General features: G+C 41.7%; 1 protein-coding gene across 2 annotated transcripts; it reads left to right on the forward strand.

The window, feature by feature from the left end:
* The first annotated feature begins 14 nt into the window (after positions 1 to 14).
* Positions 15 to 27012, forward strand: asap3 (ArfGAP with SH3 domain, ankyrin repeat and PH domain 3). Of its 2 annotated transcripts, none has more exons than XM_080042294.1 (26): positions 15 to 371; positions 3682 to 3754; positions 8053 to 8198; positions 9830 to 9904; positions 11118 to 11167; positions 11734 to 11857; positions 12928 to 13013; positions 13440 to 13515; positions 14910 to 14996; positions 15267 to 15376; positions 16345 to 16414; positions 16704 to 16791; positions 17149 to 17197; positions 18073 to 18239; positions 18630 to 18763; positions 18903 to 18994; positions 19123 to 19303; positions 20609 to 20694; positions 21141 to 21256; positions 21347 to 21414; positions 22371 to 22478; positions 22665 to 22878; positions 23262 to 23517; positions 23890 to 24094; positions 24512 to 24643; positions 24770 to 27012. In XM_080042294.1, exons 1-26 carry the CDS (start codon positions 246 to 248, stop codon positions 24842 to 24844), a joined length of 2994 nt encoding a protein of 997 aa, XP_079898420.1. In that variant the 5' UTR covers positions 15 to 245; the 3' UTR covers positions 24845 to 27012. The 2 variants fall into 2 exon arrangements, with proteins under 2 accessions (XP_079898420.1, XP_079898421.1); XM_080042295.1 differs by having other exon boundaries at positions 24512 to 24639.

Consider the following 27012-nt stretch of genomic DNA (forward strand, 5'->3'; position numbering starts at 1 on the left):
ACAGAGCCCGAACTCGGTCAGGACCGTCAGGACACGGGTCCAACTTTTTGACAACTTCTGTCTTTGAGACCCTTTATGAACTCACACTTTAAGGACTACAGTCTATTTTCAGCCGCCTGTTTCCGTACAATGGAGAAGTAAACTATTTTTTTTTCTTTTTTTCAAATGGGAATTAAATGCCCGCGTGAAACTTTGACTCGCGCTCCTCTTCAGTGATTGTCAGACGCGTTTCGCCCTGCAGCATCATGCCGGAGCGGTTAAGCATTTCGGACTTCGTGGTCCTGACAAACGAGGACTTGTCTTCGCCGGGGACGTCAAGTTTTCAGTCCAAAATGAGCGACTGTCGGAACACAGTCTCAGCCGTGGAGGAGGTGAGAGAGGCGGAGGAGAGTCGGTGCAGAGAGACGTGCACCTTTGCTCTGTTATTTACCTGCTTCTCATACAGATACAAAGAGGGTTGTACACTCACACTCACCTGTAGACTAGCTTACTTTTCTTAGCCGACAGCTTTAGGGGTTTTACAGCACTTTGAGAACGAACCATTGCAAGTCGTTAAACGGTGTCTTTGAAGTTGTTCAACATTGTTTCCAGGTGAGCTCAGCTGTCTGAGAGAAACACGTGGATACTTTTCCACTGGTTTTTGACAAAACAGCTTTTTGTTGATCCAAAGACTGCATTAGCTAGCCTACCTAAAGCTAACTGCAAATTGATATGCTACATATACATAGGGACAGGTGCATTGTGTCAAATCAAATTGTTTCAGGGTTACCATGTCTTAACTCCTATTACTCAAATGGGACTAAAAATCTGTTTCTGAACTGGACATTTTAATAGAAAACTTTTAGTTAAACCCCAAACTGGTAAATGGCTTGTTTTGCACTGGTTGTCAAGAAGAGGCTGGATGTTCAGCATTCATAATGCAGTGCATGTTGGCCTGGTTCAGCAGAAAGTGAAGGTTACTTGAGGTAATGTAGGAGACAGAGACAGTTTACTTAGCCCTGTCTTTCCATCTCATGGCACATAAACAGAGAGCATACACATGGGACAGCTGACCTGCCAGAAAGAAGTGTGACAGAATAAGGTATTGTTTTTGGGAGTGTAAGCGTTACACGCAGATGTTTGTCCATTGCTTGCAAGCATGTCTGTGAACTGCAGGCCAGTTTGTGCTTTTTTGTCTGTTTGAACTAGTGCTTTGGCTCAAGGCCTGTTTGAGGTGTGTGTGTGTGTGTGTGTGTGTGTGTGTGTGTGTGTGTGTGTGTGTGTGTGTGTGTGTGTGTGTGTGTGTGTGTGTGTGTGTGTGTGTGTGTGTGTGTGTGTGTGTGTGTGTGTGTGTGTGTGTGTGTGTGTGTGTGTGTGTGTGTGTGCGCTTGCATTTGTGTTTGTTTGAAATCTGTTCTCCCAAAGCTCCTCGGGCAAAGGAGGAAACGGAGAGAGGCTGCCATGAACTCTGCCATAAAACAAATAATCCAAGTTTGCGCACAAGGTGATCCTTCTGTGACACAACAGTATGGCCCACTGTTCTAGCGTAACCCAAGATGGAGTTAGAGCTCACATTAGCTCAATTCACCATGGTTTGCTGTAACAAATTGGAAAAAAAGGATGATTTTCCATCTAAAATTAGATACACACACCCCCTAGGCAATGTTTATTTGACAGCAACAGCTCAGTATGAAGCAGTAATTCACTATTTAGTCCAACTATCCTGAGATAGCAGAGTCAAGGTAGGATTAATAATAAAAAAACAGCTGTCTTGATGTATTTATCATGGGCCAATGTCCTTATTTATGGATGTGACATAGTGTAAAATACATAGATGGAATAGTTTCTCTGGGGAGGGACATGATGGAATTCTGCACATGTGCACACTGCACAGACAGACAGACTCACAGAGAAGTAAATGCGACAGTGTCTTTTATTGATAGATCTATGGTTAGTATGTTTAGTCTGCTCAGCTGAGACACGCTTTGATTAATGGCTAGGCCAATGTGTGGGCATGTGTGTGGTTTACTGCGGCAGGCAGTTGAGACAGGGACACCATTTAATCCTACACAGTACACACACTCAGCTGCTTGTTACTTATTACTCCTGATTAGAGGCAACGACAGAGGGAGAAAGACAGACGGATAAGGAACGGTTTCATTTCCTGTAGCTGCAAGCTATTACGGGCCTTATTTTCATTTAAGTATATATAAAGAACACTTCTGAAGTTTTCTCCTATGGTTAACATGGGAAACTGGAAGTTGTCCTGCAGCTAAGTGTGTAATCTTGCCTATAGTCAGTGGGGTAAATAAGTATGAGAGAGTCCTTTATGAAATATTAAGTTGTGGTGTCACTCACTCACTCACTCACTCACTCACTCACTCACTCACTCACTCACTCACTCACTCACTCACTCACTCACTCACTCACACTCTCTCTCTCTCTCTCTGACATAAGTTGTACACAACCTTGCTTACGGGTGAAGCTCACCCCTGTTTCCAGAAGAAATCGTGTGTTCTTTTCCAATTTGTCTTCTCTGTTTGTTTGTGTGTGTGTGTATGTGTGTCCTGATTTATTTCACAAAATTTTACAAACACAAAATCTGTTTTGCTGACTTGCACGGGCTTGTTTCAACTGTTTACCCTCTTGTGTCTACCAACCAACTACGCAAAGGAAAGTACGGCAGCATCAGCGAGCAACTCCCAATCCCCAGTCTACTCCATTAAATCACTGTCCCATTCATTGTCTGCAAAGTGACATAACACAACAACACCCACACTGCCTTTTAATTAGTGGACCAACACTCAGGGAGTGGACGGGGAAGGACTGGGGCGTATAAACAACACAATCTTACTAGGCAGAGTCTCTTAAATCTAGATTGCATACTGGCTCATTAAAGCTATTTCTGGAGGCACAAAGGTGGAGTGCACCATGTCTGGCTCCGGTAAAACAAGGGGCCTGTGTGAGGAGAATGGAAAGCGTGGAGGTTCAAACCTTGTTGATTTGATGGAGATCAATTGTCCAATGATCAATTGTTGATAGAGCGATGCCTTTTTTCATCTTGTCCACAACATTTTTCACCTTTAGGGAATGCCTTTTTCAGTCTGCTCTCAATGTGAAAGTTTTGTTTCAACCTGAAAAGGGACAGTCAGCCAGACAGGTGGAATAATTGTGGTGACGTCATTCAGGGTTGGACATGACAGCGCAAGACAGACGTCTGCCCTACTGTCGAGTGCTGACTCACCAGTCGTTCACCGTGAGAAAATCAAGCATTCAAGATCTTCCATTTGTCATATGCATAACAATTTAAAGGAGCAGTCCTCTAATTTGCATATTGGAGGGAGGAAGCCTTTAATGAAATTGGGTTTCGGCGATAAGATATATACTGTGTGCAACTACAGAAGTCTGTGTCAACCAGTGTGAGATTTTCCAGTACTGCTTAAATACTGATGTGGTTAAGTATCTACCATGGGTGTATATAAAATCAATGATGTTAATAATAATAATGCATTTTATTTATGGACGCCTCAACTAACTTACTAAGGCCAGGACTACGGCATGTCAATGAAATTACGGGATTGTTGAGTCAGTCTGATAACGTATCTTCATTAAAGTCATTTTCAAGTGCAATCATCTTTATTTTATTGTTGATTTTTTTTCTAATTTCACTCAGCAATCCTTGTCTTCACTGTTTTGTTGCAGTCTCTGGAGATGGACCTTACCACTCTGCAGAGGATGAAGAAGATAATCAAAACCATACACACTTCTGGAGTCTGTAAGTGACAATGCATCACACTAGAAATCTAATTCATTAATCTAATTCTTACAATAAATGACTTCCCAATCTCAAATCAAGGCTCACTTACCTATCTCCCGGAATGTATAAAATTTTTTTTTACATAGTCTTTAAGCTGAGTCAGAGGTCACTCTGTTGGCTCAATAGATGTTATGGTGTCATCCGTAGCACTTTTTTTTAATATTATTTTTTTGGCATTTTTTAAGCTTTATTAGATAGTACAGAGTTGAAATGGGAAGACAGAGAGAGAGAGAGGGGGGATGACCTGCTGTAAAGGTCCATGGGTTGGATTCGAACCCGCAACCACTGCAACGAAGGCTGGAGCCAATATGGTATGCGCTCTATCCACTAAGCCACCTGAGTGCCTGTCATCCGTAGCACTTTGATGACTTCTTAACCATGTTGGCTTAAATTTATGCATGAAAGCTCATTGTTGAAATTGGAATTAGTAGTTTTGACGAGGGGGGAAAAAATTCCACTTAAGGTCTCCTCACAAGCTTTTCTAGAGAATGTATCTGCACATAGACTTGGTGACACAGAAAACACATTATTTAGTTGACCTTGAGTTGTAGTTTTTTTGGCCAGACTTCTATTTACCAGTACATCAAGTATGGACTTTCATTTTGCAGCTTTGTACTAAAGTTGTGATGATTTCATACAGTTCCACAACTTTTGACAATTTACAAAATGCGTGACGAAGGATGTCTGTCTCTACGAATGAAGCATGTCAACTCAGCATCTAATCTTTAAACAAAGGTCAGCCTCTATTATGGCAGGATGATCAGGGCACTGGGGGGAGCCTCTGCACACTTCATTGTTAACGCCTGGTTAAGATGACCTCATCAAGCTGGTGTGGGCAGTGGTGTTTATGAGTGAGGCCCCTTGTTATGGGACATGTGTGCATGGGATGTTGATGATGGTGACTGACAGAGTGTATGCTTTTGTGGTGTATGTGTTTGTTTGTAAACCAAATGGTATGTGCGGTTTCGGCAACGGCGAGGTGACATGCAGTGTCCTAACAGATCCACCGTGTTGCTGTGTGTGTGTGTGTGTGTGTGTGTGTGTGTGTTTTTTTTAGTGTGTGTGTGTCATTTTAGCCTTTACAGTATGTCACCATAGAGCTAACATGCATAAGATGTGAGTGTTCGCCTCAAAAATGCGCGGGAGACACACTTCATAACATATCCTGTATTTGTTTTTTTCGGTGCCCGCTCACAAGCCTACTTCCCATCTCGTGGCTTTATACTAATAGTTTTTAGTAAATCTGAGTCAGAGAGCCAGCTGCTAAGAGTTAAGGCAACCAGATACGGTCAGCAGCAATGTTATAGCTGCTGCAGAGAAGTGCTCCATGATTATTCTTCATACGCATTCACTCAACTTCCCTGTTTCTTCTTCGGTATCTAAATAGAATCAGATGGGTTTAGTTCCAGTAATATGACAGCCCCTCCCCCCAACCCCGTTTATTATGTTGTTGAACCCCTTAATCAGTCTTTAAGTTAATCGACAGTCTGACTCACCACACATACAGAACCATTCATACGCCCACTCCTCCCCCACGCAGTCTTATGGTCTGTTACTGTGTCACACATGCACACACGCACACAAACACACACACGCTGAGATGTTCTCCTCTTTCGGTCTCTATTCCCATAAACTGCTAAGCACCACTTTTCTGCCAAGATGCTTTAGTGTGTGTGTGTGTGTGTGTGTGTGTGTGTGTGTGTGTGTGTGTGTGTGTGTGTGTGTGTGTGTGTGTGTGTGTGTGTGTGTGTGTGTGTGTGTGTGTGTGTGTGTGTGTGTGTGTGTGTGTGTGTGTGTGTGTGTGTGTGTGTGTGTGTGTGTGTGTGTGTGTGTGTGTGTGTGTGTGTGTGTGTGTGTGTGTGTGTGTGTGTGTGTGTGTGTGTGTGTGTGTTTCTCTGCTGGTATCTGTTAGTGAAAGGCCAGCTTTAAAATCCTCCTCTGTGACTCAGCTCTTTGTTGTCTGATACATCACATGCGTCGTTGTTTGTTTTCATACTTTTTAAATGATCATGCAGCCACCCACAGCAGCTCTGTCCCCTTGATTTGGCCTCCGCCATGCTGTAGTGTGTGTCTGCATTCTTTCCTTAAATTTACAATTTTTATTGTTGTACAAAATTGTCCACTTTTGCTTTCAGTTACGCAGTTCATTTCTGCTTTTGTCTGTTTAGTCTGCTTTAGGAACTTCTGCTGATGTCTGCTTCATATCTCCCTTTACTACATCTTTAAACTGTCAATCCACAACCACCGGTTGTGTTTATTCGGTGTCCTTGTTTAAGTCTTAGTTTAAAATAGCTGTAGGGTAAAACCTCATTTAGTGTAATGTAAACCAACGAGGTGCCAGTCAGATCTCAGATTCCTTTCCATCAGCCCTTTTTCTCCACATACAGTGTAGTGTGAAAGTTTGTGAACCCCTTGAGCCTTTTGGAATTTTATTTATTTTAACCATTATTAATTCATTTTGATCAATACCAGTATGTTTTATATGAAATAACAGATGTTTGTTTATCAATTCAACATTTTTATTTTCCAGAAATCAACTGTTAAAACAGATAAAACAAATTATTTGACAAATGTTGTATGTGCAAAAGTTTGTGAACCCTGAGCTGCATTGCTTAAATCGAGCAGGTTAACACAATCAGGTGGGCCAAATCGAGTGATGAAATAGACCAATGTAATGAGAGATCTTCAGGGAAGAAATTGGGCGGCACTAGATAAAACCAGGTCAGTTTAGGCCCACCAAACTGAACCCATACAGGTCAGACATGCTCAAAGGGGAAAAAATCTCAGAGGATCTCAGGAATAGAGTTTTGATTTTGCACATTTGTCTGGGGACAGCTATAAATTCGTATAAAAAAGTTTGAGCTCCATCGGTCCACCGTGAGGCAAATCATCTACAAATGGAGAGCTTTAAGAGTGACTTAACATCTGCCTAGAAGTGGACTTCCTTCAACAATATCCTCACGCGCTACAAGAAAAGGGATTTTTCAGGTAAAAGCCAACCCAAACATTACATCTGGAGATTTGCAGACCATTTGCCACCACCGTTCTTCACTTGGGAGAAGGTTCTCTTGGTGGTAGGCAGAGTTGCGTTTTTGCCCAAACATGGCGGTTTTGGTTGTGACCAAACAGTTAAATTTTGGACAAATCTGTCCACAGAAAAGACTTCGGGTATCTCCAGGTGCTCTCTGGCAAAGTTGTGACAAGCACTTATGTTCTTTTTTGAGACTATAGAGGCTTCTTCAGCAACCCTCCCTTGAAAGCCACGTTGACTTATTCTTATTCTTATTGTGGAACCATGCACATCTGTCCCAGATGCTGCAAGAGAGGTCTGCAAATCACTAGATGTAATGTTTGGGTTGGCTTTTAACTGAAAAATTACTTTTTTTGTGGTGCTTATGGATATTTTTGAAGGAAGTCTACTTCTAGGCAGATGTTCAGTCACTCTTAAAGCGCTCCATTTGTAGATGATTTGCCTCACGGTGGACCGATGATGCTCAAACGTTTTTTAAATTAATTTATAGCTGTCCCCAGACAAATGTGCAGCATCACAACTCTATTCCTGAGATTCTCTGAGATTGTTTTCGCTTTTAGCATGTCTGACCTGTATGGGTTCACTTTGGTGAGCCTAAACTGACCTGGTTTGATCTCTGTTTTATCTAGTGCCGCCCAATTTCTTCCCTAAAGATCTCTCACTACATTGGTCCATTTCATCACTCAATTTGGCCCATCTGATTGTGTTTACCTGCTCCATTTAAGCAATGCAGCTCAGGGTTCACAAACTTTTGCAGATACAACATTTGTCAAATAATGTGTTTTATCTGTTTTAACAGTTGATTTCTGGAAAAGAAAAATGTTGACTTGATAAACAAACATCTGTTATTTCATATAAAAAATACTGGTATTGATAAAAATTAATTAATAATGGTTAAAATAAATAAAATTCCAAAAGGCTCAAGGGGTTCACAAACTTTCACACAGCACTGTAGATTCAACAGACTGAGAGACAACTAGGGTCATGACCCTTCGGGGAAAGTGACCTTTAAGCACCACAGAAACCTGAGTCTCTCTATATGTTTGTCTGTCTCCTGCTCCAGAATGGGTGGACACCGGTTCTAATTTATCCCACATGCTTGTCTTGTTAGAAATACTCTCACTGTAACATGGGGCAAGTCAATCTGCCTTTTCTCCACAGTCCCTTTTTAACATGTCTATGTCCATACTCTGTTTGTGTATGCATGTGTGTGTTTTTCTTTTAGCCCATGTGGACAATAAGGAGCAGTATATTGAAGTGCTGGAGAACCTGGGGAACAGCCACCTGACCCAGGATAACAACGAGGTCTCCACAGGCTTCCTCAACCTGGCTGTGTTCACCCGGGAGGTCACGGCCCTCTTCAAAAATCTGGTGAGGAAAAAGACTAGAAGAGTGTGGAGGAATAGAGGAAGGGAAAGGAGACGTTTCCTCAAATTAGCTTTTTCTTTAGTAGAGAATACACACACACACACACACACACACACACACACACACACACACACACACACACACACACACACACACACACACACACACACACACACACACACACACACACACACACACACACACACACACACACACACACACTAAACCTGAAGGAGGGAGGAGGGATGGAAATAAAGACAAAACTAAAAGGGAAGCTGGTCTTTTGCATGACTCTACAATACTCAAAAGTTCGAAGAAGGAAGAATGTAAATAATTTAAATTTGGCCAGTCATATGTGAACAAACCCCAAATCTCTCCCCATAATATGTTGGGTGTATGAATGTCTGTATGTGTAAAGGGTATGTGTGCACCCACATACAGACATGAATGCATGGAGTAAAAGGGGTTTTTAAACGGCTGCATACTCGTGCCTCTTGGTTCCAAAATGTGGGTCCAGTCTGGAACCCTCCCACTGATAGTTCCTATGGCGATGATAATTCATCCCAGACCTCCATGTGTGAGTCAGCACACACACACACACACACACACACACACACACACACACACACACACACACACACACACACACACACACACACACACACACACACACACACACACACACACACACACACACACACACACAACGTCTCACACACACAGTCCCTCCCATGTGTCAGTCAACGCCTCACAGGGGAGACCGGGCCGTACAGATGTGAAGAGGAAGTGGGTCCAAAAGACTAACGGGGGGGTTATTTAAGGTTTTTTTTTTGTACTGCGAAATCCACCCATGGAGTGTGTGTGCGCACGTCCCAGTGTGCATAAAGCACAGGCATGCATGAATTAACCTGTGGCTTATGTGTTGACACTTTGGGAGTAGTTTTTTTTCCCCTGTGTCAGAAGAACTTCACTTATTATCAGTTGGTTACCTCACCATTTGGATGCCAACCAAAACAACCCTACCAGTCTCTCGGCCTGTGTCAATATAGAAAGGTCACAGCTCTGCAGTGAGCTCACGGAAGTGGTTTGATATTATTTATGTTCGGAGAAGCGGGTGCAGCTTGGTTGTAATCCAACAGGATCCATGGAACGGCCGCAGGAACATTTACCAACAGACAGTGAACAGGAGATCTTTGGACAACGAACAAGGGATGATGGATATGTTATGTAGCCATGCTGAATACTTAAGTCAAGATGTGATGTATTTACATTCAGGAATTTGTGCTAATTATGTGTTACTGTTCTATGATTAATTTCCCCCACTTCCACGATAGACTCATTTCCATCCAAACATCAGATACATCTCAACCTTCACTTCACTGTACACAAACAGTTCTAAAACTCATTGCGTCATGCTCCCCTGTAATGGTGCATGTAATTGCACCAGTGTTTTCTCTTGATGAATCACCAGTTCAAAATGACTGAATCACTGTTATGGAGTTATTCGCACTGATTCCCAGAAAGGTTAGTCCATAGGGACATAGGACTGTGTGTGCGCACATGTTTGCTCATACTGCAAGAGATAACCTGTAACATAATGTGTGGAGTATTACTAACTTCTTTACTTGTTTCAGGTGCAAAATCTCAACAACATGATGGCGTTTCCTTTGGAAAATGTGCTGAAGTCAGAACTGCGGGACAGCAGACTAGTGAGTCTAGATTCTATTACAAATTCATTCAATGCTAACACAACTGCTGCCTAAGCTCGATACATATGATGGTTTCAAGGTGTTGTTTTAGGAGCCTACAGGGTAACCTACACTGATTCTATAATATTTCTGTTTTTGCCCATTTCTATGAATTTTCCAGTTTTGATAGTGTGATGATATTTGGAGAATATTACAGGTGCTTTCGCATTTTTTTACATTTGACAAGAACATGAGTAGAAACATTTCAAAGTGATATGGATATGAATGCCAAACAGTCATTGTTCCTTCCCTCAGCTACAGAAAAATAATTTAAGTAAATTGCCAACAATCTTTGTTTTTTTAAAGCCCATATTCAAATAATCACAATTCAGATTTGATCATTCAACAAACTGTAGTCAGGAACCATTTAATTTTCTATGAATCAACTACAAAGAGGATATTCTTAAGACATCATCTATTCGAGATGCTCTGATTTGCAGCCCAAGAATACAGACGTCTGCATCGATCTTGACTTAACTGTGAAACCACTGGATATAATAATAATAATAATTGAAATATCTCAATGTAATATCAGTTTGAGGTTGAATTTCCTCTTTAAGAGTATAATGCTGTCTGTCTGTGTCGTAGACAGACAGCTAAGCCTACTAAAATAAAAGATAAGATGAGGCTGTTTATGCAGATTACTGAGTAAGACCGACCGAGCTATGTACCAACACTGAACCAATATGTCTTGCTCAGAATTTGGCCCCGTTTGATTTGCCATGCCAACAGACTGGTGAGTAATAACAGGGCTGAGGCTTCTGTAAGCTCCTGCCGCTGCCCTGTCTTTGAAACAGCTGATTTGACAGCTGAACATTGCTTCACTTCTACTGTGAGGGCAAGGCAAGGCAAAGTGATACTGAAATCCTGTTGGGCCAGATCCTAGCGTAGTTGGCATAACATGAGTAATCTTGCTCTGTGCATTAAACGTCTGGCTCCTCCACCCAGATCTACTCGGATAATGACCAATACATAAAGGAGTAACTGTGAAGTACTGTCTGCTTCCTGATCAAAAACTTACTGACTGTAAAATGTACTGCAACCTCGCTGCAGTGAATTTGATTCTTTATGAAAACAGCTTTGTTCATGTTTTTTCCCCAAGAGAGTTTGATATCAATGCAGAAAGACACACACCATCAACAGAATCAATTCTCTTCTTTTCTTTTCTCTGCAGGAGCTCAAGAAACAAATGGAGAAGAGTTGGAAGGAGTATGACATAAAAATGTAATTAAACATACTTGGTTTGTAACCTTACATCCATATGGCTTCTTATTGTGTGATTATATTCCTGTCCTTTATCCTAATCCTCATCGCTTCATGAAAGAAACGCATCTGAAGCATGAGACGGATGCTACTGCCTTATGGAGAAGCACATTTACAGTTCTTGTTCGTTTCCTACAGGGTCCCAAAGGTTGCTGTAACAGTACAGGTTAATAGGATAATAGTTTGTTCCCCTTGGACTTTCTCCATTACATTGCTGTGAAATAAAACTGAGGCATTGCACTTTGCAGCCGTCATTGGATCTCACTGAAGTGTTTTATAATGTTGTAAACTCTCCTTTATTATTTGATAGTCTATCATACAACTTCTCCCCCCCCTCTCTGAGGGTGGTGAACAAGTAAGTGGAACAATACATTTAGAAAGTTAGCTCACTTGGAATGCCTAGAATCGTTACAGGAAGAGAGTGGATCAGACAGATAAAAGACTTTTGAACTACATTTTGCACATCAATGATTATGGAGAATGTTCTTTCTTTGTAACTTTTTCTTTCTCTTCCCTCCCCCCATCAGAGGGAAGCTAGAGAAGGAGAGAAAGGAGAAGAGCAAGCAGCTGGGGCTGATCAGGATGGAGGGATCAGACGGAGGGGAGGACATGGAGAGAGAGAGAAGGACCTTTCAGCTGCAAATGTGTGAGGTGGGTGGGTGGAGTAGTGCCAGTCAAAATACCGTAATACTCGGACACCTTTTGCATACCTGAGGTGGGCTTGGTTTAGTTTGACATGGGTGGTCTGTCTTCTGGATCCCATATTCCATCCATGGCCAACTGGATGGATGGCCAGGGTCGGCTCCATTTTCATGTCTCTCTCCAGTTATTCCCGTAATGTAAAAAATAGGTTTTGGAAAGTCAAACCTGCTAAATTGGTTGAATCTGGCAGAGTTGCAGCAAGCATAGCCGGGTCATATACTTTACATTAGAAAGTGAAGTTCAGAGGCAGCTTTTAAAAAGCTTCATGACACACACCTGAAAGCCAAATTGGGTAAAAAATCTCGTGAAATGCACTGTCAGCGTTGTTAAACGCAGGTGGTGTAAGCTCAAGTTAAGTGTGTACGTGCACATGTATAGCTGGAGTCAAAACCCTGTGAAAAAAAAGGTCTAATCCTGACTGAGACCAGCTGTTGAGACAAAGAGGAGAGGCAGGGAAAATGGAATTTCCACTTGTTGCAAACCACTCCTCCACTCCCTCCATACGTCTATCTGTCTGTCTTTCTTTCTTTCCACTGCACACACACACAGACCCGCCGAAAAACGCACACAAACCAGAAACACTTCACTGAGGCCTGTCTCCGCTTCAGCTACAGAGACACAGATGGATTCAGACTTAGGTTTTTATGGAGCAAAAGACAATGTAGTCATTCCGTCCACACACAAGTTCCTCCTAGCTCGCTCTCGAAGCTCTTTTTCTACTATTTGAATAAATTCAGACCAGGGGCAGGATGGAAAGTATTCACAGTAAATCCTGCTCTATGTGACTGTGTTATTCATATTTTTTTTCAAGACTTTTTCCAGCTTCGGTTCCGCAAGATTTACTGACTGGCTGGAGTGTTGAACTAAGGCACATGACCTTTTGAAACAATATGAAGTAGTGTCCTGGAGAGCAAGGAGCCGCATACTAAGAAACAAATGCTCAAAATGGGCAGTACTGAAAGATTTAAGCTTCATGTGATGAGCAGTTTTTTTTAACAGTCTGTGTTTGATTCTTTCAGTATCTTTTGAAGATCCAGGAGCTGAAGGTGCGTCAAGGCCCGGATCTTCTCCAAAGCCTCATCAAATATTTCCAAGCCCAGCTAAGGTCAGTTGAGCCACAATCACCTTTTTTATTTTATTTTTTATTTTTGCCTTGTTTTCATTTATGGTCTAAGTGAGTTTTAAAGGTGGAGTTAGCGATTCTGGTGTATTCTTGTTTTCATTTTTTTTTTCTTGTCAAAATCAGTGAATATCTTCTCATGATCCGCTACCAGTCTTTTGTATGTGAGCACTGGATTTAGCATAGTTGAAGCACTTAGGTTTTTTCCCTTTCCTTTTACTAGCTTCTATTACTGTTGTTCACCATTTACTCCTTTTTTATCATACCTAGGGTTTTATTTGGCAACGGAGCTGCTCATACAGTTGCAGCATGTGATGTTTTGGTGGGGTGCGTGCATGAATGAGGATGTTTGGACTGAAGCACTATCACGATTCATGACTCAGCATTTGTTCTTTTTTTTCCTGATCCCAGTTTCTTTCAGGATGGGCTGAAAGCTGCGGAGAATCTGGCTCCCTTTGTCGAGAAGCTTGCTGCTTCTGTTCACACGGTAAATACACAGGAGCTGGTTTGTCTGTCTACCTGCATTTTATCAGTCGCCCTTCATAGGGGTAAACATTAGTCATCGTATGTCGGCAAACAGTATTGTTATTACACGGCTTTGTTATGATTTCAGAAGAACATTTTTTTGTCATGATTAAGGGGTCAATGTTTACAGTCTGTGTTAACCGCAGTTGTCCTCACTGATTTAAACAGATGATATCGCAAAACACACACACACACACACACACACACACACACACACACACACACACACACACACACACACACACACACACACACACACACACACACACACACACACACACACACACACACACACACACACACACACACACACACACACACACACACACACACACACACACACACACACACACACACACACACACACACACACACACACACACACACACACACACACACACACACACACACACACACACACACACACACACACACACACACACACACACACACACACACACACACACACACACACACACACACACACACACACACACACACACACACACACACACACACACAGGGATTTTATTGTATTCCACAAAACCTGCCTTACTTGTTTTTTTCTTTGCTTGTTTTCTTCAGTTGTCATTGGTTGCTTTGTCACAACAATAGGTAAAACTGAGTCCAAGAAGCCATTTATAGTAAAGCTCTCACTGCCACGACAGCCAAAGACCCTTGTCTCTTCCAATTCCTCTGAAGCCCCCCCCACCCCCTTGCTGAACCCACAGGCAGAGGCTTGCTATAGGAGTCTTTTCCCAGAAATGTTTCCCCCTATTTCCACAAAAGAAGAAACTGAAGGCATCCCTCATTTGAATTCTTTCTCTGGTGCACACTTATTATGCATCCTCTTCGACTGGTGTTTTCTTCCTCCCCTTTCTGGATAGGCCACTGGAAACTGACTGTTGACTACAGTATGATATTTGGGAACGTTAGAGGTTTTTCTGGTTCTGCATGGACAGAACGGAGTCGCGCTCAGACATGCCAGACCTCAGCCTTAAGAAGGAAATTCAGACAGTATCTGTGTTATGCTCCAAAAAGAAAAAAATGCTGAAATATTTCAGTTAAACTGACAAATGTTACATACAAGGTCACTGTACTGCTCTAATACTGAATGCTCAACCTCCTGGGATGACACACCCCAGTACTGAGCTCTGTTTTGCATTATTTAGGCCATTACACAAAGCTCTGATGTATTGTCATTTACACACCCAAATCTTGGAACAAATAAATAAAGTAAACACATATGATGAAATGAACATGGCAGAAAAAGACATTGTTTTTCCAGCTAATACTTTTACTGCTTCAATGGAATGACCTGTCTATATGGTGTGTGTGTGTTTGTGTGTGTTGTAGGTGCGTCTGGACCAGGACGAAGAGGTGAAACAACTCACTCAGTTAAGGGATTCTCTCAGATTACTTCTGCAAGTGGAGGTGAAAGAGGTACACTTTTTTCAAAATGCGTCATTAGCATACTCATCATTAAATATAATTTACATTGAGTTAGCACACTTCTTCAGTTATACTGTGTCGGTATGTGAAGGAGATGGTTTTTCTCTAAAAAGTCCTGAGGAAGACCACTTTAATTGCTCGTTGATGCTATCAAAATACTGTTTCGCCACAATTGTTTTATAATTTGATCACAGTGTTGTGTTCTTCAAAGCTGACTTGAAGCCTTTGAAGAAAAGTCCTAAATCCCTCTTTGTATCCTAGGAGTATCTGAACAGGAAAAACTCTGGCAGTGGGTATAGCATTCACCAACCACAGGGCAACAAGAAGTACGGTACAGAGAAATCTGGCTTCCTGCTCAAGAAGAGTGATGGGTGTGTAAAAGCTTTAGTTGCAGTGTCCAAAATGTCAGGTTAAAAGCAATTTTAACATGAAAAGAATACAATATGTGAACAACGTGCATGTTAACATCAAAATTGTTCTGTAAACTATAAAAAAAATATAAACTATAAAAAAATATGCATTTTAATTTGTTGTATATCTCATCCACAATAGTAACGACTGAAAAACCTTTTGGTTTACTCAAAATTCTACCTGTTTATATTTGAACTAAGTACAACCTTTGCATAGTGATAAACTCTGCTCAAAAACACTGTCAAGAGCAGTAGTGATCAGTGTTTGGAGAGGAGTATAGGCAAGTAAGGCATGGAAAGAGAAGAGGGGAACTCCCTAACTTTGTCCACTCCACCTGGTCTTCATTATTGTGAGTTGAAGATTCAAGCAGGGGCCCCTCCTGTGGAACTTATTGGCACGCTGGCTAACTGAGCGCAGCCAACTTTTGTGTCATGCTCCAACCTACACACACACACACACACACACACACACACACACACACACACACACACACACACACACACACACACACACACACACACACACACACACACACACACACACACACACACACACACACACACACACACACACACACACACACACACACACACACACACACACACTGAGCTAGATCAGCGTGTGATAAGGAGAGGGGATGTGGTTCAGTAGGGCGAATGGGAGACGGGAGGGGAGCGAACCTACTTCAGGCCACTGACACAAAACAGAAACTTTTCCAGCCATTTTACCAGATACAATCAAGATAATGTAAACAAGAGTGAACGGCAGTAAGCCCGGCCAGCACAGTGTGTAGGATCACATTACTCAATTCAAAGGCAGATGTTAACACTGTTATCACTTAATGCACTGTGCAGAAACCATCCAGGTTGATGATGTTATGTCAATAGCATGTGTATAAAAATCTTTCTCCCCCCCCTTTTGGATACAGAATCAGGAAGGTGTGGCAGAAGAGGAAATGTGGAGTAAAGTTTGGCTGCTTGACCATTTCCCACAGTACGGTGAGGACACATGGGCTAAGCTGTTATCAAGCATTCAAATTGAGAATCAAGTGCATCTGTCATTCACATCTAAATATCATCTAAAATAAATATCAATTAAAACGTGTGTGTGTGTGTGTGTGTGTGTGTGTGTGTGTGTGTGTGTGTGTGTGTGTGTGTGTGTGTGTGTGTGTGTGTGTGTGTGTGTGTGTGTGTGTGTGTGTGTGTGTGTGTGTGTGTGTGTGTGTGTGTGTGTGTGTGTGTGTGTGTGTGTGTGTGTGTGTGTGTGTGTGTGTGTGTGTGTCTTCAGATCAATCGACCCCCAGCCAAACTGAACCTTCTGACATGTCAGGTGCGACCGAACCCAGAGGACAGAAGGACCTTCGACCTGGTCACACGTAGGTTCATGCACAACTTTACTGAGCCTTAACTGAACCCCTCACATATCAGCATTGAAGACTCTTAAGTGTCATCTGCACTGCAGCAGGGTGGTAGCTTGCCTATTTTTTCCCCCACATTAACATTTGACTTCAGATGAATTCCAGATAGCTCCTTATGTTTATTGTAAACCGGTGTGACGTGATGGGGGGAAGCTTACGTGCGTCATGCTTGTTTTGCACCATTTCTAGTCATGCAACCTTTATTTCCCTCGTCCCATTTACGTTTAAACCTTCTTCCCAGCATCACCTATTGAGCAATTTATTTTCTCAAGATGCACTGATAATGTCCAACCACCATTTCTCTTTTTTCCATAGATAATCGGACATACCATTTCCAGACAGAAGAAGAGCAGGAATGTATGATGTAAGTGTCGAAACAACTGTCGGCTGCATGTTAACTTTCTTCACTTCCTTATCCCCGTGTTTTTCTTGTTGTGTAAGCAAGTTATAACATGTCATGCACCTTTTTATTTGAGCCCTGTATGGGAAAGAAGCTTTTGCAATGGTAGAAACAGTTACGATAGCACTAAGAATGAAGAGAGGTCTACTAAAGATGATCAAACAAAAAAGATGAAAAATGTGTTTTAAGATGGAAAAGTAAATGGCTGACAATGGATGAAGAGAAACTAAAGGAGGCAGAAAGAAAAGGCTCTCCCCCCAAGGAGCCCCCTTGACCAGCTGGTGTTGGGTGTGGGACTTCTCTTTATAGCCACAGACGGCAAGAAAGGGAACTTTATTTTGTGATGTGGGGTATTGAGAGGAGTGCGTGTGTTTTTTTTTCTGTCCCCTACCTTCCCTTGTGGGTGGGCCCCCCCAAGCGGTTTATTTGATGTAATGAGATGTGCTGTGCAAGTTTAGGAACATAAGGAAGATGGAAATGGTTTGTCAGGGGAAAAGTACCACAGCTTCAGAATTGAAAGATGGGAGGGTTCAGAATGAGTTTGGTTGGTGGGTAGGGAACTCACAAAAGCTGAGAAGAAAGTGAGAGTGATGATGACTTTTCGCAAAGAAAACTGAGCAAAAACACATGCAAAACACATGGTGGACTACTTTTGATCTAAGACTGAAAGTGATCAATCCTCTGGGTTTTTCTCTTCTTGGTGCCACAAACTCTGTGGCTTGCCCTCCCAGTGAGCTTTTTTACTGTATGTGGAAATTGGAAAAGAATAAAACAACTATATCTCACTTTGTCAACTGTCTTTTTTACTTTATGTGTGTGTGTGTGTATCTGTACTATAGATGGATGTCAGTGCTACAGAACAGCAAGGAGGAGGCCCTGAACACAGCGTTGGGAGGAGACCAGCTCCACCTCCAGGACAGCGGGCTCCAGGAACTATCCCGATCCATCATCTCTGAGCTGCGACACATGCCCGGCAACGAGGCCTGCGCCGACTGTGGAGCTCCAGGTCAGGCCTAGTCGCTGTTATCTGATGATTACTGCAGAAGCAAATGATATAGGAGATTAAATAATTGAAACTGAACACAAAAAAACAAAACAACCAACATGGCGCACTCTACTTTCACAGGTTTCTAAGAACATTGTTTAAACTAGAGGCAAATGTTAAGCAAAAAATTTTAAGTCAACAAGGTGTCATGAAGGTCACTTTAGTACTGTTATCTAGTCAAAGAAAAAGGTGCCATATCTGTTCAAATTTGTTTTCCCTGAAAGAAATAGGAGATTAAGCAGGAGATTAGACAATGATATAATCTAATTTAAGATTCATTTAGCTTGACACATTCATCGATTCAAGCTGTCCACTGACTTTTTTTCTCTCCTTCTGCTCTGTGTGTCTTAGATCCAACATGGCTCTCAACCAATCTGGGCATCTTGACCTGTATAGAATGCTCCGGTATCCACAGAGAGCTCGGTGTCCACTACTCCAGGATCCAGTCGCTGACTCTGGACCTGCTGAGCACCTCTGAGCTTTTGGTACTAAATCCACAACAAATAAACAGACATATTCCTGTTGGATTTGTTTATTTTTTATTACAGACATTATGTAACCAGTCTGCCTTTCATTGTCATAATCATATCTTTGTGGCTGCATTGTGTGTGTGTCTCTCGTCAGTTGGCTGTCAGCATTGGAAACACCAGATTCAATGACATCATGGAGGCGGGCCTGGCGAACGACTCTATCAAACCATTGCCAATAAGTGACATGTGAGTCCCCTGATCTCAATTAAACTAATAATCCCATTGTTCTGAAGGAATTTACAACAGTTTGGTTTGTATTTCTAGATACATTGTACTGATTGTGTTCCATTGAAACATGCTTACTTAACCCACAGGAATGCCAGAAAGGAATACATTGTGACGAAATACGCTGAGCGGCGGTATGTCCTACGTAGAGAAGAAGATGATCCCGGGCGCTTGTATGAGGCAGTGAGGAGCCGTGACCTCACGTCTCTCCTACAGCTCTATGCCGAGGGAGAAGACCTGTCCAAACCACTCACACTACCTGATGGACAGGTAAAGATCATGTATAGCTACTAGTGGAGTCCCACATCTGTTTTTCTCCCTGAACATTTGACCTTTTCCCTTTTCCCTTTTTTTTTTTTTTTTTTTTTAATTTTTAATTTTTTTTAAATACTTTTTTTTTGGATTAAATTTTTTAAGGAACACAAACACACAACTGAAAAAGTGAACACACAAACAAAAGAAAAAATAAAAGAACTCTACTTAACACGTTTCTAAGGACATTGTTTAAATAAAAGGCTATTGTTAAGCAAAAAATAAAAATTCAAAAAGGTGCCCTGAAGGTCACTTCAGCGCTGTTATAAAGTCCAGGAAAGGCTGCCATATCTGTTTAAATTGTTCTGCTTTCCTTGGATCTCATAACAAATTTTCTCCATATATAGAGTACAAGATGAACATTTAACATTTTAATAAACTATAAGCATTCCCACATATGTCGTGCATTTAGTTTGAGTGACCGCTACTTTCTGACAAGGAATGCCCACTCCGGCTTGTTTAAACCAACACATACATTTGTGCAATGTTTCCAGAAAGTTACTGACTGTTTCCTTGCTACTTAAAAACTGTGACTTAAATCGCTAATATTCAAATAAAATTATTCTTGGTATTACTATTAGTAAATGTCACAACATACGGTATGTAGAATGTGTATGGATAGTTACAGTATGTGAAGTATGTGATAATTGTACCTCTTGTGTGCACGGTTCATGTGGGTGTGGAGACATGCAGTCCCTCCCATCTCTGCTGGCCTCTAATCTAATCTTTTCCTCCCTTTTTCTCGCCCTCATCCTCTCATCTCGTTGTCCCTGCCCTCTGCTGTCTCTTCAACGCCTCCTAGTCTTGTCTTTAATCACGCTCTGTCGTACACTTCCTGCTCAGCATAAGAGCGCTTGTGACACTGCTGACTCCACGGACTGTTTGCGTGTATGTGTGTGTTTGTTTGTGTTGGTCGGCCCTCGTTTATTATTTCAGCTTTGAGGTCAGAGCTTACGTCTCTTGAGAGCAAGTGAGACCAGCTCATTGAATTACGAAGGCACTTCTCCGTTTTTTTTTCTCCTGCTCCTCCTCCCCTGAGCCTCACATAAACAGATACTGCTTAAAGCTGTAAGCACGTCTCCACATTGTAACACACAAATGCAAATAAGTTGTTGCACAATCGACCTTTGACATAAGCACCATTGGCTCCCTAGTCTTTAGGCTTGATTGTCAGATAGAAAATGCTGTCACTTCGGGCCACTGAACTTTTGTACTGATGGACAATGGAATTTGAGTCTAATTTGTACATGTTTTCCTGTTTAGGGGAACAGAGAGACAGCTCTACATCTTGCTGTGCGACTGGAGGAAAGAAGCTCTCTGGGGCTGGTGGATTTCCTCTGCCAGAACAGGTCAGATACTGACAAGTAGTTTTTTTCATTCATTCAACCATTTTTCTTATTGAGGTGTGACCCTCATTTCCAATGACATCGAAATTAAACAAAACGATGCAAAGTGAAAACAAAGAAACAAAGAGAAGTATAAACAATGTAAAGGCCCACAAAAGGCCGATAAAAAGAGCCGAAACCATTTAAACATTAACAGTAGATAAAAATAAATACAAAAATAAATTTGTGTTCAATAACATTCAGATGACTAACAAGCCAATAAGATAATAAAAAGGAGACAGTGCAATTAAAATGACGTGGGTGAAAGTACAATATACAGGTAGTTATTCAAAGGTAGAGTGTGGGTATTGTTTGTCTTTGTTTAAAGAGGATTATGCTCTTGATTAGTGATGTTTTGACTTGCCTAAAAAGTTAACACCATCTGTGTGTACTGTGTGTTCACTCTACAGCAACTGTCTGGAGAAGAGAACGGCAGACGGCAACACTGCGCTTCATTACAGCGTTCTACATCACAAGCCAGAGTCTCTCAAGTTACTGCTCAAAGCAAAGGCAGCCCTACAAACGGGTAAGTTTTGAACTCTTTTTACTCTATTTCTCCGTCACCCTGTACAATCACTCAATACTCAAAGCATATCTACTTTTACATTTTCTACAGTGAACACTGCAGGAGAGACGGCCCTCGATGTTGCACGGAGGCTGCAGCACACACAATGTGTGGAGCTGGTGAGACCCCCAGTCTTTTAGCTTAATCTTTTTTTTTTGGCATTTTTTATGCTTTATTGATAGTGTAGAGAGAGAGTTGAAATGGGGCAGAGAGGAGAGTGACATGCAGAGAACGACCGCGGGCTGGAATCGAACCCGGGTCCGCTGCTGGCCGAGGCCCATGGGGGGGACGCCCTACCAACTGAGCTAAGGGCGCCCCGCTTGTTTTTCATTCATAAATTCAAAGAACACACACACAGTTGGGTGATGAGTTGTTCAACTGAGGAATCAAGTTGCAGCATTAAAATGCCTACCAGTAAGGACAACTTCCACAGCTGGAAATACTACCTTGAAATAACTCCCCGTGCAGCAAAGCTCAGTAAGAGAATCACTTCCAGGACGAGGAATCTTATCTCCACCAGGCCCCAGTGTGTATTATTTAGATACACTGGTTATATTTTCTTACCGGCCATCTGCCTGGCTGATTCATTCAGGCCTGCCTTGTGTAATATCCTGTATGACTGTGCAAGACCTTGTTCTACAGGCTTGTTGTGTAGAGATAGTCTGACTTATTATCATAATTGTTTAATTGTTTGCTGCTGAACCCAAGGTGACAACAGTATAATCTATAATTTGATGGGGATGTGTGATGGCTTGTGCCCTTATAATTTACAATCCTCGCTTTATTGCAGCTGTGTCTTTCTGCTGTCCCTTTGTGTCACTCTCAAAATATGGAACAGCTAATACAAGAACATTCCAATATTTGTACTTATCTGTACACACAAAAACTACAACCTAAAAACTAGCAAGAAGCAGAGTAAAAAGATGTAGTATGTTGACAACATTAAGTGGTTACTGGATACGTGCAATATTTGGATGAGAGTATGCTGAGTGTTTCTGCTCCTCCTGTGTGTGCGTGTGTGTGTGTGTGTGTGTGTGTGTGTGTGTGTGTGTGTGTGTGTGTGTGTGTGTTTTAGTTGGAGCTGGCCCAGAGTGGAAAGTTTAACTCTCAGATCCATGTGGAGTTCATGTGGGAGACACAGTCTCAGGAGTTTTATGACAGTGAGGATGACCTGGATGAGAGGGTAAGCACACACACGCACACACACACACACAGCCAAACTCATTACTAACTTTCTTTCTGTGCCAAAAATGGCTTTGAAAAGTTTGGAGAAGAAAAGTTTTGGGGTTGTTCACCAAAATCTCCCTGAATGAATGAGAAAAAGGCCATTAAAAGAAATGAACATTTGCTCCTTTCTGCATTCTTCCAGGTGAGCCCTTCATCCAAAAGCAACTCTCCTCTTTCCTCAAATGGAGGTGGTGGCGCCCGCTGGAGTGTGCCTAACGGTGCCAACGGTAATCCGGGAAGCAGGCCTTGTCGGACATATGAGAACCTAGACTTCCTATATAGGAATCCACCAGCCAACAGCGCCCCCTCTGGAGCAATAGGGCCACCACCACTGCCATCTAAATTCATCCAGAGAGGTGAGTTAGTGACTTTGGTGTAAAATGCTTACACATATACATTTGTGTAACATTTTCCAGAATGATTTCAATTGGTTTAATTTAAGGGATTAATACGATTCCGTTCAGTTGGATTTGGTTCCACAACTATTGCACTGCTACCAAAACTGTAAATAAATGATGGTGTGTTTCTATGATTGCATGAATTTAAATTTGACATGAAAGATTACTTGTTCATTAAGTCAGTGCATGGTGTCGATTAAAATATTTGAAGTCATAGCAACAAATCACATTGACTTGTTTGAAAAAAAAAAACTTAATTACACATTAATGTTAATATATTCACGGTAACGAGGTACTGTGTTGCTTCTGCTCTAATTTCTGACTTCATTCTCCTATCCCAGGTCGATCGGACCCACAGATTTCAGTCATCACAGGGGAAGGCAGCCCCATTCCACGACGCTGCTCCAACCCGGCCCCCCACTCCACTAGTACCAAGACAGAGAACACTCACGGCTCACCTTCAACCAACACAGATACCCAGGGCCAAGGGGGCAGGCCACCCAGGTCCCCACACGGACAGGGAAGCAGTCGCAGTAGTTCTGGATCTCAGAGCAGTGTCTCGCCAACATCCCCTCCGAACCACATAGGGCCTGTCAGGTGAGAGACGGCACTGTCTGCCACACTGTATCAGGTGCAAAGAGGGCAAATAAATGGATACAATTGTAGTTGATGCCATGTGTAAAAAATATAGATATAAACATCACTATTTCCTACACCAATCAAGACAATATTTCATAGTTTAAAGATGAAAACAATAACCAATTGTTTTTATATTTTATTGTAGGAGCAAAAAATAATAATCTTAATGTTATTGTTCACATTTACAGCATCCTACACATTTGTTTCTTTTTGCAAACAATTAAAAGAAAATAGATTAAAATAAATCAAATTAAGGAAGATAAATAAAAAATTAAGGAATATGACCTGTTGGATTAGTGTTATTTAAATGTGACTTCTCCACCCCTCCAGTTCGGAGAAGACCACTTCCTACCGGCGGACCAGCCAGATAGGAGGCAGCCAGGTGAAGTGTGGTGTGTTGTCTCCTAGTTGTGTGGGCAGCCAGGAGGAGCTGTACTGCAGCTTGGTGGGGAACGGCCCCCCAGCCCCCGCTCCAGCACCACGCTCATCGCCTCCCTCTGTCAGCTGTGTCCCACGACCGCGCAGGAATGCTATGGTACATTAGCTTTTTTATTTTTTTTAGGGACACAAACCGACAACTGAAAAAGTGAACACACAAACACAAGACAAACTAAAATAAACAACTAACATGGCGTACCCTACTTAACAGGTTTCTATGACACTGTTTAAGGTAAAAGGTAAATATTAAGCAAAAAATTTAAAGTCAAAAAGGTGTCATGACGGTCACTTTAGCACTGCTATATAGTCCAGGAAAGGCTGCCATATCTGTTCAAATTTTCCTGCTTTCCCTGAGATCTCATAAAGGATTTTCTCCATATGTAGTGTTGGTTCAATCACTTTTGACAGGGTTAATTTTTATCTGTGGAGAATCGGAAAAATCCTATGAGATTTCACAGTCAATATAAATGTTGCTAGTGGCACACTAGTAATATATATCGCATGTCTCCTCCAGGTGTCTGGCAGCAGGCCACACCAAAAGCGTGTCAAGGCTTTAGTGGACTGCAGGACAGTCAGTGCTGAGCAGCTTGCCTTTTTCAAAGATGAGATCATTGTGGTCACAGCCACTCATGACCCCCACTGGTGGGTAAGTGCAACTACAACTTTCTTTACACTTTTTAGTCCATTCTTCCTTTTATATTATAATTACATATATATTGACTTCTCATATGTGTGCGCATCATAAATATGACATTACTCTATATCCTAACAGGTTGGTCACATAGAGGGGGACACAGGCAGAAGTGGCACCTTTCCTGTCAACTATGTACACAAACTGACAAACTGAAGGAAAATGGAAATATGAAAGTACAGTGTGGAACTGCAACAGCTTTGGATTTTTACTGGAACCGTACCATCACCACACAATGGATTTCATCCACAGGAGAGGACAATGTTATATCCTCCTGGATCTGACTCAAATGAAGAGGATTTGAACAAACTGAGAATATTTTTCACATGAGGATATACTGGCCCAAGGACACCTGAGGATACAAATGGCACTCTTTTCGGATTTTATAACCTTTTTTAATATTTATTTATCCCAGAAACCAACAAAGGAACATAATGCTTTCACAGCCCCATAAATACTCTCATTCCAAGGACAACGTTGTTTCCCTGCTGGTCTGCCCTTGTTTTTGCCCTTGTTTTTTTTATACTTTATTAGGTACACACAACGATAGGTTGGAAACATGGAAGAGAGGGGGAAGACAAGCAGCAACGGTTTGGCTGGAATCCAACCCTGGCGCTTAATGGTCTGCAGTCTACCAGTTGAGCTACTGGGATGCCTTGTCCTTGGTTTTTCAACTGCTTCATTTTTCTACAGTTGTCTGACAACATGAATCACTATTGCTAGGTACGAATGCATTAGTCGTTGGGGTACAAACTTACTTATCCATTTAACCGTTTTTCCAACTTTATATTGCGGATGTTCAAGTTGTCCATACTGATCTAGGATCTGTACCTAATGGCAGAACATTCCTGCAGGACAAAACCCTTTAAGGCACTTTAATTCCATAAATAAGAAATCTTCTGAAGACTTGGCAGAGCTAAATCACAGAATCCTGAGACTTGGATCTGAGACTCAAGTGTCTGTTGCAGTCTGCTCTGGACCTTTTTTAAAGTGGCTTTGTGCCCACCAGTCTGTGTCCAACAAAAACCGGCAGGCACCTGGGCAAAGCAGCCATCTTGGCTCTGGTCCAGGCATCTGTCTCTGGAGAACCTGGAAAAACGACAGCTTGTTATAAAGAAAAAGACTCTCTCTGTTCACTTGGATAGAGCTTGTTAGTAACGGCATCCCGCTGTAGTCATTTGAACACACCGCGATTGTGGGCACGCGTGTTATAAACCATATACACACAATGCTTGCACTTACTGTACACACAGAGTAGCTGCCAAGATTTTTGAACGTGTAGGTAAGATATAGGAGAGGTAGGAGTGGGAGAGGTGTAACTTGTAACACTTTTTATACTAGTAACAATCACCAAATGTATCACATTACACACCTATAACACTCAATTTGTTGTACATACTTGTCTTAAAACGTCCTCTGATGTACAGTATATATCACCAGTTTTCATGTCTTTTAGGCTTTATAAAGGATTATATCCTTAGAGATAGTGTTACTTCATGTTGAATGAAAATGTAATGTGCTCTGATAAGATGTCACATGTTCTGCTAAAAGAAGGGAATAGTCACAGTTGATAATGTCTCACCAAACTTTAAACTTTTGCTTATATTTTCCCTTTACAGTTTTAATGACTAAGCAAATCAAGAGACAGCGTATGGTTGAAACATAACTGTGAAGCAATGGATGACTGCATTCAAGTACATCTGTAAGAACCAACTCTGTCAACTGTAAACAATAGAAAATTAACTCATTTTAGTCTGTATATTTGTAACATTCAAATCAATAAAGTGCCAGGCAGTTTTTTGTACTGTAAATGAGGTGTTATGTTTCTATGTCTGGCGTGAGTAGAATGGACTAATGTCAAATATAAAAACTACAGATTGGTGAATGTTGTAACTTTTAGATGAACATCAAATGGATCAAAATGTTGTACTGACTCTAGACTGTAGTGTAGTCATACCCTACCATGTAATACTGGAAATCCAGTAATTAGAAATCAACGGGCCTTTACCTGTTATGAGCTTAAGTTGCATAAAAGTATAAAACTAGCATAAAATCCAAAAATGTAAATTTTGTTTTTTAATCAAAATTTCAATTTGAACCCTATGGCCCTTTGAAATACCTTCCCAGCATAGTACTTGTGTGTGTGCAATACTCTCAGTGAAAGTGTATATGCATTTTGTCAATTAAAATGTTGCACCTCACGGCTTTCCCTATACCCTTCATGCCTCCCTTAAGCTAAATCTCTATCCATCCATCCTTCCTGCTTCATGTAGTCTACATCCGGATGTTACTTAGCCCCAATACTCCGCCCCATAGCCGGGACG

Source organism: Ammodytes marinus (genome assembly GCF_949987685.1).
Source record: "Ammodytes marinus genome assembly, chromosome: 15".
NCBI classification, from domain to species: Eukaryota; Metazoa; Chordata; class Actinopteri; order Uranoscopiformes; family Ammodytidae; genus Ammodytes; species Ammodytes marinus.